The sequence below is a fragment of the Pan troglodytes genome, chromosome 10, assembly GCF_028858775.2.
Source record: "Pan troglodytes isolate AG18354 chromosome 10, NHGRI_mPanTro3-v2.0_pri, whole genome shotgun sequence".
In the NCBI taxonomy this organism is placed as follows: Eukaryota; Metazoa; Chordata; class Mammalia; order Primates; family Hominidae; genus Pan; species Pan troglodytes.
In genome coordinates, this window is record NC_072408.2 from 63,366,514 (window position 1) to 63,381,486 (window position 14,973).

At 42.4% G+C, this 14,973-nt stretch overlaps 1 protein-coding gene across 19 annotated transcripts in view; it reads right to left on the minus strand.

Annotated features, from left to right (window-relative positions):
* BICD1 (BICD cargo adaptor 1) overlaps positions 1–14,156 on the minus strand; it is a 276,282-nt gene extending 262,126 nt beyond the window's left edge. For 12 of the 19 annotated variants that reach the window (XR_010148053.1, XM_009425626.5, XM_003313809.7 and 9 more), the window contains exon 1: positions 13,104–14,002. Coding sequence is in view for 18 of the 19 variants with exons in the window: in XM_009425626.5 (XP_009423901.1) it covers positions 13,104–13,316 (213 nt within the window). In the remaining variant the exon portion in view is untranslated. Of the gene's footprint in view, positions 1–328; positions 1,883–11,015; positions 12,987–13,103 lie in introns of those variants that run through there. The other 7 variants (XM_054664375.2, XM_063785791.1, XM_054664369.2 and 4 more) reach the window with 5 other exon arrangements.
* Positions 14,157–14,973: the final 817 nt, after the last annotated feature.

The following is a 14,973-nucleotide window of genomic DNA, read 5'->3' on the forward strand; positions in this document are numbered from 1 at the left end:
GCTATTTCCATCCAGTAACCTCACACAAGGTCAACTTCAAGATATCTCCTAAAACCATCTAGCAAGTAGCAATCAGTGAGGCTTATCAACAGGGCCCATCCTTCTTACAATATAAACCTCTTTCAGTTTCAAAAATTGATGACTAAGAGCTCTTCAATAGTGGTATTTGATTCCACATTACTCTGCAGTATGCAAGAGAAAAACAAAGACCCATCATTCTGAACCTTCTATTACAGACCCACGCCAAACTGCAACAAAACATTCTTAAGGAAATTGCTACTGTTATTGTACACATATTGCTATTGCTCACATAAATATAAACAGGTTCTCATTTTCAATTCTATATTTAAAGATAGAAACACAGCAGTTAAATATTACATTTGAGAGTAGTGCTTTTTCTCCTTAAAATGTTGGAAAACAGTAAAGATGTACAACCAAAAGAACAACTATAAGTCACCAAGAAGTTAGAGATCAATCCCTCAAAAAAATTTTTTTAAATATTCTATTTACAAATGTGTAAAGTTGGCATAAAAACTGCAAACAGAATAAAATAAATAGACACAATAAGAGAGAACTTTTAAAAGACACTTTAAACAGTACTCAAGAATACAAAATTAAATGCACTCAAAGTTAACATATATCTCTGTCTAATGCAGTTAAGTTTTTGATATTTTCTGTTTTCAGGAAGGATTTAATATTTTCATTTTCAGAAAGTAGAAACAACAAATTTTAAAAGACTGTGCAATGAAGGTTTATGTATTAGCTCATAACTTCCCAGTTTTTTGTTTTGTTTTGTTTTGTTTTGAGACAGAGTCTTGTTCTGTCGCCCAAGCTGGAGTGAAGTGTCACGATCTCAGCTCACTGCAACCTCCACCTCCTGGGTTCAAGCAATTCTCATGCCTCGGTCTCCCGAGTAGCTGGGACTACAGGCGCATGCCAGCATGCCCAGCTAGTTCTGTATTTTTAATAGAGATGGGGTTTCGCCACGTTGGTCAGGCTGGTCTCAAACTCCTGGCCTCATATGATCCATCTGCCTTCGTCTCCCTAAGTGCTAGCATTACAGGCATGAGCCACTGCACCCGGAACCAGATTTTCTTACTAAACACTTCTACGCCCATGGGGTCATTTAGTCCTCAAGTTGGAAATATAGAAGAGGGGTTCTTTACCCTGGCTGCATCTCTAAGGGAAGTGGGATTCGCATGCTGAAGCCAGGCTCCACTTCCAATGAGTGATTTAACTCTCCCGGAGTGGGGTCCAGGCAGCAGTAGTTTCATAAATCACCCAGGTGATTCTAACATACAGCCTGTATTGAAACTCACTAGTTCCTACCCACCTCTTCTCAGAGAAGACCTCAGGGAGATATCCAAGGTCTGCTCAAACATTTCCAATGTTGAGACCCAATACCTCATTAGAAAAATCCAGTAGGCAATACACTGTGTTACAGAATGGTCATATTTCAAATATGAATGGTCATTTTTACAGAGCATGGTAACCCATCACTTCCCCTAACAACTACAACAGAGTTCGCAGATCTTGGCACTTGTCCTCTTCTTAAAAATCACATTCCCCAGTCTCCACATGACTGGCTCCTTGTCATCATTCAGGTCTGGGCTCAAGTCTCACCTCCTGGGGAAGACTGCCTGATCACGCTTTCCCCAGCCAGTCTGTCTCTTCCCTCATGGCACCTCTCACAACTGAAATATGTGTGGATGTTCGTTGACTCTCTTCCCAGTCTGAAACATAAGCTCCACCCAGGCAGCTCCATTGGGTCTGTCTTGTTCAACGCTGTATCTCCAGCAAGTGGCACCATGCCCGACACAGTAGCCACTCAATACAAATTTTTGAATGAATAAATGAAACAGATGAAGAGGTAATGGGCAATCTAAAGCAAAAAGAAAACATCAGAGTGGTAGATAATGTAAATACAGTCATCCCTCAGTCTGGGTGAGGGTGTGGGGGTTCCAGGACCCCCTGCAGATACCAAAATCCACAGATGCTCAAGTCTCTGAGATAAAATAGTGTAGTATTTGCATGTAACCTACACACATCCTCCAGTATACATTAAATCATCTCTAGATTACTTATAATACCTAATACGATGTAAATGCTATGTAAATAGCTGTTATGCTGAATTATTCAGGTAACAATGACCAAAAAAAGCCTGTATACGTTTAGTACAGATGCAATTTTTTTTCCAAATATTTTCAATCCAAGGATGCAGAATCCAAGGATGCTGAATCCACAGATTCTGGGGCCTGACTAGTTGACAATGCAGATTATAAAATATTGGACTAGGCCAGGCACGGTGGCTCACACCTGTAATCCCAGCACTTTGGGAGGCCGAGGCGGGCGGATCACGAGGTCAAGAGATCGAGACCATCCTGGCTAACACAGTGAAACCCCATCTGTACTAACAATACAAAAATTAGCCAGGCGTAGTGGCGGGCACCTGTAGTCCCAGCTACTTGGGAGGCTGAGACAGGAGAATGGCATGAACCCAGGAAAGCGGAGCTTGCAGTGAGCCAAGTTCGCGCCACTGCACTCCAGCCTGGGCGACAGAGTGAGACTCCATCTCAAAAAAAATAAATAAAATAAAATAAAATAAAATATTGGACTAAGAGGGCCAGTGCAATGGCTCACGCCTGTAATCCCAGCACTTTGGGAGGCCGAGGCGAGCAGATCACCTGAGGTCAGGAGTTTGCAACCAGCCTGACCAACATGGAGAAACCCTGTCTCTACTAAAAATACAAAATTAGCTGGGCATGGTGGTGCATGCCTGTAATCCCAGCTACTCGGGAGCCTGAGGCAGGAGAATTGCTTGAAACTGGGAGGTGGAGGTTGCGGTGAGCTGAGATCGTGCCATTGCACTCCAGCCTGAACAACGAGAGCGAAATATGGTCTAAAAAAGAAATATATATATATGTGAGTGTATATATATGTGTGTATATATATATATAGGACTAAGCGTAAATGACAAAATATAAAATCATGCACATGCACATGTGCCCGTGTGTGTGAAAAAGAAGATTCTGGAGGCTGTAGACCTCCCTCAATGCAACCACGTAGCTTCAAAATGTATAGTTTCACTGAAAGCTCTCCAAATTTAGAGATACACTCATCTTAAAGCTTTATATTACCCATTAGTTTTCTTCGGAAAATAAAGCAAAACATAAATCAAAATAAAGTTTTGAGACACTGTGAAAACATTCCAAATGTTTACAGTCATCAAATAGTGTGAAATGCCAAACATTAAAGCAGAACAATTTAACCATGTTGGAAACACTGCTCTGGTGGTGGGAAAAGTATAAAAAACATAAACTTATCAAATTATTTGGAACACCTGGAATGATAAAAATCAAAGAAATCTGAATAAGAAGGAACCTTAGAGATCATTCTAGATATACCCCTTCCTAAGGACAACTCCCCATAGAGTATTCTCAGCAAGTGGCTCACTAGCTTCTCCCTTTCGGTGACAGGGAATTCATTACTTCCTAAGAAGACTGCCTCATTCCATTACTAGACAACTACATTTGTCAGAAAGTGATTTATTTTGATCCAAAATCTGGCTCCCAGTGACTCACAGGGCCTTGTTCTGCTCTCTGAAGCCAAGTACAAATGCATCAATGAAAACAAACCTAACATATCAGTTCTATAACATAATAGGTGAGATCAGAAAATATGAATCCAGAAGAAAAGTGAGTTTGGACCAAGTGTTCAAAGAAAAAGGGAACTATGAAATGGTTAAAAAAAAAAAATGTAGAAGGCCAGGCACAGTAGTTCACACCTACAATCCCAACACTTTGGGAGGCTGAGGTGGGAGAATCACTTGAGCCCAGAAGTTCGAGACCAGCCTGAGCAACATAACAAAACCTCATCTCTGCAAATAATAATTTCTAAAAATTAGTTGGGCCACCTGAGCCTCCAGTAAAAACAAAATGAGGTTAAAAAAAAAAAATAGCCAGCATGGTGGTGTGCACCTGTGGTCCCAGCTACTCTGGAGGCTGAGGTGGGAGGATTACTTGAACCTGTGAGGTCAAGGCTGCAGTGGGCTGTAATCGCACCACTGCACTTCAGTCAGAGCGACAGAGTGAGACTCCATCTCAAAATTATATATATATATATATAGAGAGAGAGAGAGAGAGAGAGAGACAGACAGACAGACAGACAGACAGAGAGACATAGCACAAGTGCTAAAATAAGGTGGACTATCTTGGCTAGAACTGAGTGACCAGAGTGGAAAAACAAACGAGAAAAAATACATAAAAGAGTTGATGGAAGATCTCTGAAGTCTAGGTGAAAATTACTGCAACTAGGCAAAACTATTCTGTACTTTGGAAAAATATTGAATGAATTTGAAATGTAAAGGACAGGCAGTAAATAAGCAGAACATGTAGCTCTAAAACACAGCCATCTCAGAGATTTAGAGCTGGAAAAAAAAATCATAGAGATTATGTATTGCAACACCTTAATTTTATAGACATAATTAAATCCCAAGAGGAAAAGGTATCAATTTCCACTTTCATATTCCCCTCCATTGTTAATAACACCTTCACTGAACATTTTCCTCTTTTGTACCCTTTTCTCCCCACCTCCTGCACAGCACGCTGAATCTGAGATGTTGTATAAGATCCTAACTATTTCAAAACTCAGCTTTCAGAGGGCAAAGAAGGGATAACGTAATAAAGCCCAACTGCCTGAATCATCCTGGCTTGCCACCAAGACCCAGAATGGACAGGATGTGGTCACACTGCAGGACTGGCTCTTGCTGGCCATGGAAACTAGCCAGGTATTATGCTGATACATGTATCTCCATCAGCAGCCAACAAGACAAGGAATCAAAATCACTGCTAATTTACCCACAAAACTGTCCATCTTTTCCCCTGGTATCATTATATGGGTCTGCTATGGGGCATCCAAATTCCATCAGTTTCTTTTATGCAAACCTACACCTTTTCCTCTTTCACTTACCATCCATGCTACCCTCAGGGTACCATTTACACCACCTTCCCACATCCCCAGGGTCACCCAAACTCTGAGCTTCTCGGGTTTTCTTCCCTAATCGGTCTCATTTTCTTCACACTTCACCAGTGCTTTAAAAATGCAGCTTTGTCTCGTAAATACCTGCCTTTTCAAAGGACATACTACTAAATTTAAAACACCAGGCTGCAAGATCCTGTTTTTATAAAAACAAAGGAAGAAAAACAGCAAAAAAAAAACCAAAAACAAAAACACCACACACACAAAAACCCTGCCTATATGTTTAAAGACATTTAAAACAAGTACAGAAGAACACTCAGCAAAGTGTTAACAACAGAGACAGAACTGTGGGAGAAGAAGGGAAAACTATTAATTTATATATGCTTTTCTCTAGCTTGGAGTACTGCAATAAAAACTGTCATAATTACACAATTTTAATTCTTAAAAAGCAAACTCTTGAAATGAAAAATAGAAAAGGCTGGGTGCAATGGCTCATGCCTGTAATCCCAGCACTTTGGGAGGCTGAGGAGGGAGAATCGCTTGAGGCCAGGAGTTCAAGACCAGCCTGGTCAACATATTGAGACTCCCCCGCCGCCCACACCCCCCACCAAAAGAAAAGAGGAAAAAAACCCACTTAAATTAAAAATGCTAATGCATCTTCAATAAAGATTAAATAAGATTGATAAAGATTAGTCAGTGAGCAGTGAGGACTGTTGCTCCCAGCCCCCATAACCCTAAAGGGTGAGTAAGGGCTAATTTTCCACTTAGGCTGCCTTCTTAGACCTTACTGTCCCCAGTCAGCTTTTTTGCCCATCGTTTATTTGTTTTCATTTTTCCTAATTTAGAAAGCAATCAAACTAACTGGTGAAAACATTATTAAATTGTTTATATCCCATATTCTAGAAATTAGGCTTCTATAAAATAACAACCAATTGCACAAATTAATTTTTTTTATTAAATTGAAAGTTAGCCTGTAATCCTAGCACTTTGGGAGGCCAAAACAGGCGGACTGTCCTTAGCTCAAGAGTTCTAGACCAATCTGGCTTACATGGCAAAACCCTGTGTCTACAAAAAAAATACAAAAATTAGTCAGGCATGGCGGTGTGCGCCTGTAGTCCCAGCTACTTGGGGGCTGAGGCATGAGGATTGCTTGAGCCCAGGAGGTCAAGGCTGCAGTAAGCCACGATCACACCACTGTACTCCAGCCTGGGTGACAAAATGAGACCCCATCTCAAAAAAAGAAAAAAAAGAAAGTTGAGTATCTGAATCCATCATGCAATGTACGCTTCCCCAGCAAAGAAAACATGAATTAAAAGGACTTATGTGGCTGGGCACAATGGCTCATGCCTGTAATCTCCACACTTTACGAGGGCAAGGCAGGCAGATCGCTCGAGCTCAGGAATTTCAGACCAGCCTGGGCAACATGTTTGAAATCTTCTCTCTACTAAAAGTACAAAAATTAGGCTGGGCGCGGTGGCTCATGCCTATAATCCCAGCACTTCCGGAGGCCAAGGTGGGTGGATCACGAGGTCAGAAGATCAAGACCACTCTGGCCAACATGGTGAAACCCCGTCTCTACTAAAAAAAATACAAAAACTAGCCAGGCGTGGTGGCGCGCGCCTATAATCCCATCCACAGGTGGCTGACGCAGGAGAATCACTTGAACCCGGGAGGCAGAGGTTGCAGTAAGCCGAGATTGCACCACTGCACTCCAGCCTAGGCGACAGAGCGAGATTCTGTCTTGGAAAAAAAAAAATTATTCAGGCATGGTGGCAGGCACCTGTAGTCCCACCTATTCAGGAGGCTGAGGCAGGAGAATCGCTTGAACCTGGGAGGTGGAGGTTGCAGTGAGCTGAGATCAGACCACTGCACTCCAGCCTGGGTGATAGAGCGAGATTCCAGCTCAAAAAAAAAAAAAAAAAAATTACCCAAGCATGGTGGTATGCTCCTGTAGTCCCAGTTACTTGGGAGGCTGAGGCAGGAGAATCACTTGAACCCAGGAGGCAAAGGTTGCAGTGGGCTGAGATCATGCCACTGCACTCCAGCTGGGGAAACAGAGGGAGACTCAGTCTCAAAAAAAAATTAGCCAGGCATGGTGGCATGGGTCTGTATTCCCAGCTCCTTGGGAGGCTGAGGTGGGAGGATCACTTGAGCCAGGATGGTTAAGGTTGCAGTGAGCTGTAACAGCACCACTGCACTCCAGCATGGGTGACAGAGAGAAACCCTGTGTCAAAAACAACAGAAACTCATGTAACTTGAGCATCAATTTCACCCTCTAAAACTGCTCTGCCCCATAATACCTTCCTTTGTAAATAGAACCACCTCCTATCCAGCCTGAGAAGATTCTCAGCTCCACTGTCTTCCTCACTTTCCACATATAGTAACATCCAATGCCTGTTCCACCCTACCTCCCAAATAGCTCTTAGACGTGCCCCCTCCTCACGATCCCTACTGCCACTGTCTGTCCCACCACACAGCCTCAATCCACCCACTATGACCATCACCATAACCTTCTATACTGCACTTGTAGACTTGGCAGAGATATTTCATATTCAAGGTAGTATGATGCAGTGAAAAAAAAGTGGGCTTCTTCCAAGTTTCATCATTTAGTTTTGTGGCCCTGGGAAGAGACCTAAACCTCTCTAAGACCCAGTTTCCTCTTCTGTATAATGCAAGAAACACCTACCTTGAGTAAGGATTGCTGCATGAATTAGAGGCGAGGCTTGTAAAGAACCTAGTTCTAAATGGAGCCTTGTACCTAAGTCAATGCTTTATTATTTTTATTATCTTCTTATCAGTAAAAATGAGCAGTAAGCCCTCTGAATTGTTTTGAAGACTGGTGAGATTAAACACAGTGACTGTTTCATTTATTTTCAATGGCTCCACATCCCCAAGACAAAATGTGGCCATGGCCCTTTCACAATTGCATCTCCTGCCACTTGACTTTACGTGCATTCTCCTTTAGCGTAATGAATTATTTAATACTAAGACTATGCAGCCCTTCATGCCCTCCTCTCCTCAAAGCCATAATTACAGGTGGAATCTTATGTGTGGGCAAGTCCTTTATGTATATTTCAACATGCAAGTAATTAATTACCGTATTTTCAAATTTGGAAAGCAATATCCATGAGTACAACTATATTTAAGGGGATGATAGGGCAAAATATTTGCAAGCAAAAAGTTCTGAAGAAATCTTCAAACCATCACTGTCATACATGTTCACATAAACATGTGGAATGTGATAAAAGATGATAAATTCTTGCTAAGTTATATCTGAGAAATAACTTCGCCAGAGACGAAATCTTGATTTGAAATAAAAAGAAGGGGCTGGGCGTGGGGGCTCACGCCTGTAATCCCAGCACTTTGGGAGGCTGAGGCAGGCGGATCACCTGAGGTCGGGAGTTCAAGACCAACCTCACCAACATGGAGAAACGCTGTCTCTACTAAAAATACGAAATTGGCCTGGTGTGGTGGCGCATGCCTGTAATCCTAGCTACTCGGGAGGCTGAAGCAGGAGAATCACTTGAACCCAAGAGGCGGAATTTGCGGTGAGCCGAGATCACACCATTGCACTCCAGCCTGGGCAACAAGAGTGAAACTCCATCTCAAAAAAAAAAAAAAAAAAAAAGGGATAGTGCAAGTTAGAGCAACTGGGTCCAGAAAAAAAGAAATGTGATTGAAAGCGATGATGTTTGTTTGTTGAGGTTGTTTGTAAACAGTTTCCAAAAGCATATCTTAATGTATTTTAGATTTTAAGATTAATTTGATGATAAATGTAAATATTTTTTCTTTAAAAACATCGAGACCATCCTGGCTAACAAGGTGAAAGCCCATCTCTACTAAAAATACGAAAAATTAGCCGGGTGTGGTGGTGAATGCCTGTAGTCCCAGCTACTTGGGAGGCTGAGGCAGGAGAATGGCATGAACCCAGGAGGTGGAGCTTGCAGTGAGCCGAGATCACACCACCGCACTCCAGGCTGGGTGAAAGTGCAAGACTCCATCTCAAAATAAAATAAAATAAAATAAAAAAATAAAAACAATGAGAAAAGTTAAAATCATAGTTCAGATAGATCAATTAAGTATTAACTGTCTCTTTATGTTTATTCATAGATTGGAAAAGAAATCTGGGGTTTTTCTTGCCATATGATTTCGTGATTTAGAACTTAAAGATATAAAAGAAACTAACAATCTTTCTAAGCATCTGAAGGGAAAACAATTCTGCTTAAAGATGAATCTAGGTAATTTAAGTGGCATTCATCAGGTCACCAATCTGACAAGCTCTAAAATTGTGTAAGTACATATTTTTGTGTTGAATGATTTAACTGTAACCCTGAAAAAGAATAGAGTTGGCTCCAAAAGAAAAAGCTGCCCAATGTCCAGAAAGTGCTTCTTCAGCAGCTGGTAACTATCCTTGGTGTCAGGGTTGACAAAATAAGCAAGAAAATGGGTTGAAGCTCATTAGTGCATAGTTTACGGTATCCAAGCTGCAAAACTTTTCTAAAGCTGTCTCACAGATACATTTCCTTTTTAAAATGCCATCAGTAATGCTGAATCATTCCTTTCTTAAGGGGCTCTTTTTCAACTTTACAACATTTTAAATTTCAACCATTTTTAAGTTAAAAAAACTTTTTTTTTTAATTATTATACTTTAAGTTTTAGGGTACATGTGCACAATGTGCAGGTTAGTTACATATGTATACATGTGCCATGCTGGTGTGCTGCACCCATTAACTCGTCATTTAGCATTAGGTATATCTCCTAATGCTATCCATCCCCCCTCCCCCCACCCCACAAGAGTCCCCAGAGTGTGATGTTCCCCTTCCTGTGTCCATGTGTTCTCATTGTTCAATTCCCATCTATGAGTGAGAACATGTGGTGTAAAAAAAACTCTTAAGTTTAGATCCAAGGTATTTTTATATATGCATATTTTTAGTTTTCAGGTTATTTTGGAGCTATGACTCTTCTTCAAACACTATTCTGGCCTGGGTGACAGGCGCACAGTGCTGATTTACGTACATCCCAAACATATAATCAGCCAGGCCCTGAACATAACTGGGCATGGGTGACCCTCACTCAGGTCACTGAAGAGCAAGTGTTACTTGTGAAATCACAAAACCAGACTCAAGTATTCTAGTGGACATACTGCTCTGTCCAGCTGCCCAAAGAATCATGAAAAGGAGAACATTCTGATGATGTCAGAAGTCATCCTTTTTTCAAATCCTTAGTACTTTTCTTTCAAGTGTGTTCTTCTGTGAGCTGAATTACAGTAGTCCATGCAGAGCACTAAACAACATCAGGCCAGGTCAAAAAACAATTGAGTTGAGGGAAGAAATAACTAGGAAAAAAATTTAATGAATTTCATCTTCTTGATTTTGCACATCTTTAGGCAACACTGCCGACTTGCATTATTGTCACAGCAGTACCTAGCCTGGGAAGGAAGGTAGCAACATTAGTGAGTACTGACTCTGGAAAACAAAATGACCTGCAAAGACTGAGCCATGTTGCTACACTGCAAATTACTAATGTCCAATTTGGACTTAATACAGTAGTTTTCTGTTGACATTCCCATAAACTGGTTCAATTATTTTTAAATAAATCATATTTGTTCAAAGATCCTAGAAATAAGCCAAAGATTTATTTTATGCTTGGCTTTATAGATATAATGCAACATCATTTACTATACATACCTGATGAGCAAAACTTTCTTTTGAAAAATCAAAACACTCACAAAATATTTTTCAAAACTGACTTCTATATATTACTGTTGGAACACCTCAGTTTGCACAATTATTTTGGATTTACTTTTCATACAAGAAATGTTACTTGAAATCGATTTACCTCATTTAAGTTATATTTCCAACTAAAGTATATTCCACGTTTAAAGAATAAAAATAATAGGCCTCACTATCAAATAATCAACTATAATAATTTTATTACCTAAAATACATTTTTATATAACTGTATAAACCAGTTTTTTAGGAATCTTGAATTTCACTTATGCTAAATGCAACTGAAAATAAATATATGAACAAGAATCGTTTAGTAAAAATAATGCTGGTAAATTTTTATTAACCTCCTGCTATATAGAACAAAACATATATTAAAATATTTATAGAAAAAATTTTAGTTGGTATTTGCATTATTCTGTATTAAGAAATCACAGTTACATTATTCCTACAAAACGTTTTTTTCACATTTTTCTCATTACTGCTGGTGAAACTAATACAGGTAGTTTTATTAACATCTGTCACTTCCTATACATCCTAATTTTCTTAGTATTTCTCTAACACTAATCAATATTGACTAGTGAACGCTTGATAAAAGTGTGCCTTCTTCTAGTACAAACTGATTCTTTCATAAAATATTTCATGCCCACTGTGTGCTAGCTTTTGTGTTAAAGACTTGGGATGCAAAGCTCATAGTGTAGCAAAGGCAAAACACAATTGCATTAAGGTTTGCTATGCAAGGTAAGTGCAATGACAGAAATATCCCTAGAAGGATTGTTTAAATCAAGCAGGAAAGTCAGTAAGAGGTACATTTCATTAAATTAAGTCCATCTCCTTTATCAAGAAGGTGATGGCTTACCACTTTCTGGTTTGCACTTCCCTATCTTGGCAAAGCAGTGTTGATAGGTATAGACAATATCAAAACATCTCTGAGAATGACAGTCATCATCCTGCTTCCTCACTTCACAAGGTTTAGCATCACTGCATTTAAACATGTCAGCCTAATCTAAGTTGGAAAATATAAACAAGTCCAGCTGTTGTTAAGACCAGACAGGTACATGGTAAGTAAAATAGGAACCAGAAATTTACAGCCTGACACACAAAAATTAGATTCCTAGTTGGGATTTTTAATCATAGGTAGTACATTTAGTTTTTGGTAGACAGGCATCCAAATAAAAATAAGACATATCTAAAAGTATAAATGCTTACCATATTACATACTAAATTGGAAGGCAAGTTGATTCAGTATGTCATAAATCACATCTTTTAACTGTAACAGCATAAAATAAGACCCCTCCCAAGAAAAACCAAACTCATAAGAAATAGATTTTTGATATTATATGCCAAACAATAATTAACATTTAAATGTCAATATGCACCTAAAAATAAGGACTTGACACACAGAAAAGGAGTGTATATTACATTTAAATTTGTAAGTGGTTACTTGCTACCCATAGTGCCTCAAGAATCAGATAAAAAAGACCGAGTTACTTAAACAATATGTATGTTCTTAAGAGTGCCTGATAGGAAATCAAAGCACGTTCATTGTTTTCTCCCATACATCCGACAGGCTTTAAAAGAGGCCAAATACCAAAAAACTAAAGAGACATTATACATCACCCATTTGTGATATTCTGGTTTTATAAATATATCATTTCAACCAGAAGAGCCTGATTTGAAATGCAACACTACCCACGTATTTGATATACACCACTCTTTCAGACTATTTGTAGGTGAGTTCAATTTTTTCTAGTCAGGGTGACCTCATAAGACTTGGACATGGCCCAGCCTCGCTCCGAGGTGAAATCAAGGCAGTGGGATCACCAAGCAAAGTTGTTTTTCTTCTGCAGCCCAATGACAAGAATGACTAAAGCCAAGCAGAATGAAGATTGCCTAGCCTTTGTCAAATGGGATTGGTGAGGAGTTCCCTCTCTCACCAAGGAGTGGTTACATCCAGAGGAAAGCTGAGGTGCCACACAGTCTAAATCCTGAAATTGTGGGTCCTCAGGCACAAACCTCATCACTTTTGTGGACTATGAAATTGTCGCTGAAACCTGGGTTTGAGATAACAGCGGTTTTGAGAAGTTTGATTTATACATTCCAACCCACTTGAATGTCGTCTTAGAGTGCTGAGACTTGACGACTCTTACTAATCTCCCTCCCCCGCACGCCAAACAGCCATTGCCTCCCAAATTCCAGCTTATATATTCATTTCTTTGGCAATTTTTCTCTTGGAGGAGGAAACAATGGACTCCTTCAATCTTCTCTTACCAACAAAGGGCCCTAGAAGAAGAAACAGTCCTTTCAATCACCTCCTTTATGACTTCTTGATCATGATGAGTGGGCCTTGCGGGTGGGGGGAGTGAGGGCCAGGAAAGGGAGAGGTGACAGGCAACTCACCTCTTTGAGCTGCTCCAGCTCCTGTTTGAGGCTGTCGTACTCAGCCTCCAGTTCATCATACTGCTGTTTGAGGGTCAGCTTCTCCTCCAGCACCACCAGCCCGTACTCGGCAGCCTGGATCTTCTCGTGGGTGGTCTCCGTGAGCTCCTTGGTCAGCCTCTCTATCTCAGTCTTATAATGGTCCACCGTCTGCAATACCTCTTCTGCGGCCATAGCCCCGGTGGATGGAGGCAGGAGGGGGTTACGGGGTGGGGGAGATGGATGCGAAGCTGGCGGGGAAAGGGAGAAGGAAATGGGAAGGGATGGGTGGAAACGGAAAAGAAAGTGCGGCCGGATGAATGAGCAGCGCGATGCCCCGCCGGCTCTGGTGGCAGCGGCAGCTACACCGCCCGAGAAACTGACGAGAAATGCAACATGGAGAACAGGGCAGAGGGTCAGGGGCGAGGCGGCAAAGGCCGCCGCATGTGTCCTCGGGGCCGGCCCCTGCGTGCGGTCAGCAGCCGTGCGGCATGGCCCGGGCTGCGGCGGCCGCGGGTAGCGAGGGGCTCCGGATTCTGCTTATTCAGAGACGCCCGTCCGCCATGTCTCCCGGGCCGCGTCACTGCAGTCTCGCCCTGGGTCTGGCGCGCTCCGGCTCGCGGCTCGCTCTCTCGCTCCACCTGCTCCCTCTGGCCCTGCAGCAGCCGGTGCGGAATGATGCAGTCTCGGGGCCGGCTCCCTCCCTTCCCGCGTGGCGGCGGCTCCGAGCAGGGGGCGGGGAGCGGATGGAGTCAGCGCGGGGGGCGGAGGGAAGGACCAGACGGAAACATCCCGAGGCGCCTCCCGCCGGGCGCGCGGGGCCGCCGCCCGCTGCACCGTGAGGCGCGCCAGGAGGAGGCGCAGGCGGCGGGTCCGGGACTGGGAAGCGGTAGGGCGCGCGCGGCGGGGGAGCCTCCGCCCTGTCCGGCTCGCGGGGGCGGGAGCTCCTCCCAGGGCTTTGTCCCGGTGGCAGTAGAAGACCCCGAGAGCGGCGTGGGCGCCCGGGCTCTTTTGCTACGTCGAGGGCCGAAGCTCAGGAAACTGCCTGGAACGCTTTCTCCCGAGAAAAGCAAACAAAACTATCGCGGTCGCGGCCCGCGCATCCTCCTCGTCACCTGGGCGCGCAGAAGGCTTTTTGGGCCACCTGCCCCCAAAAGACCGCTGGGTTTCCCAAAGCTTTCAAGACGCACCCCAAGGCGCCCTCCTCCGTCGTCCCCCTCTCTCCCTGCCTCTCCCAAGTCTGGCCTGGGCCACCTAACACTCTCACCAAATAACCTTACTATCCTCACAGGACAGTCCGCTAAATATTGCTCGCCCTCACCCAGCGTATCACAAGAGCGCTATCCGCTCAGAAAAAAATATCACCACAATACATGCACCCAGGAAACCTCTAGCTAGGTACTGTATATCTTGCCCCAATAGTTTCCATCAAAGCACCTTACTCTGTGTCTTCAATAAAGGAAAACTGCTTGAAATTCCCTATATAAGATACCAACGATGCCCTGCAATAAGCATTTTTTAAACAATAAGAGCTAAGAGTTCTTGAGACCCATACCAAGCATTCTTCTAAGTATGTAACATGCGTTCTCTCCAATCCTAACAATGCTTTGAGGTAAGAGCCATTATCCTCAGTTTACAGGGGGTGAAAGGCAAAGGGAGATGTGATTTGTCCAAAGTCAGGCAACTCTGGAATCTTAACTCGGGAGCACTAAACGGGATCATTATGTTGGCTTCAGGTTCACTCATTACTCATACAAACCCAGCAACTACATATTACATGCTTTTAAGATAATCACATTAATCTATATGAAGAGTGATGATGAACGCTTACAAAAGGAGGTGAAAGCAAAGT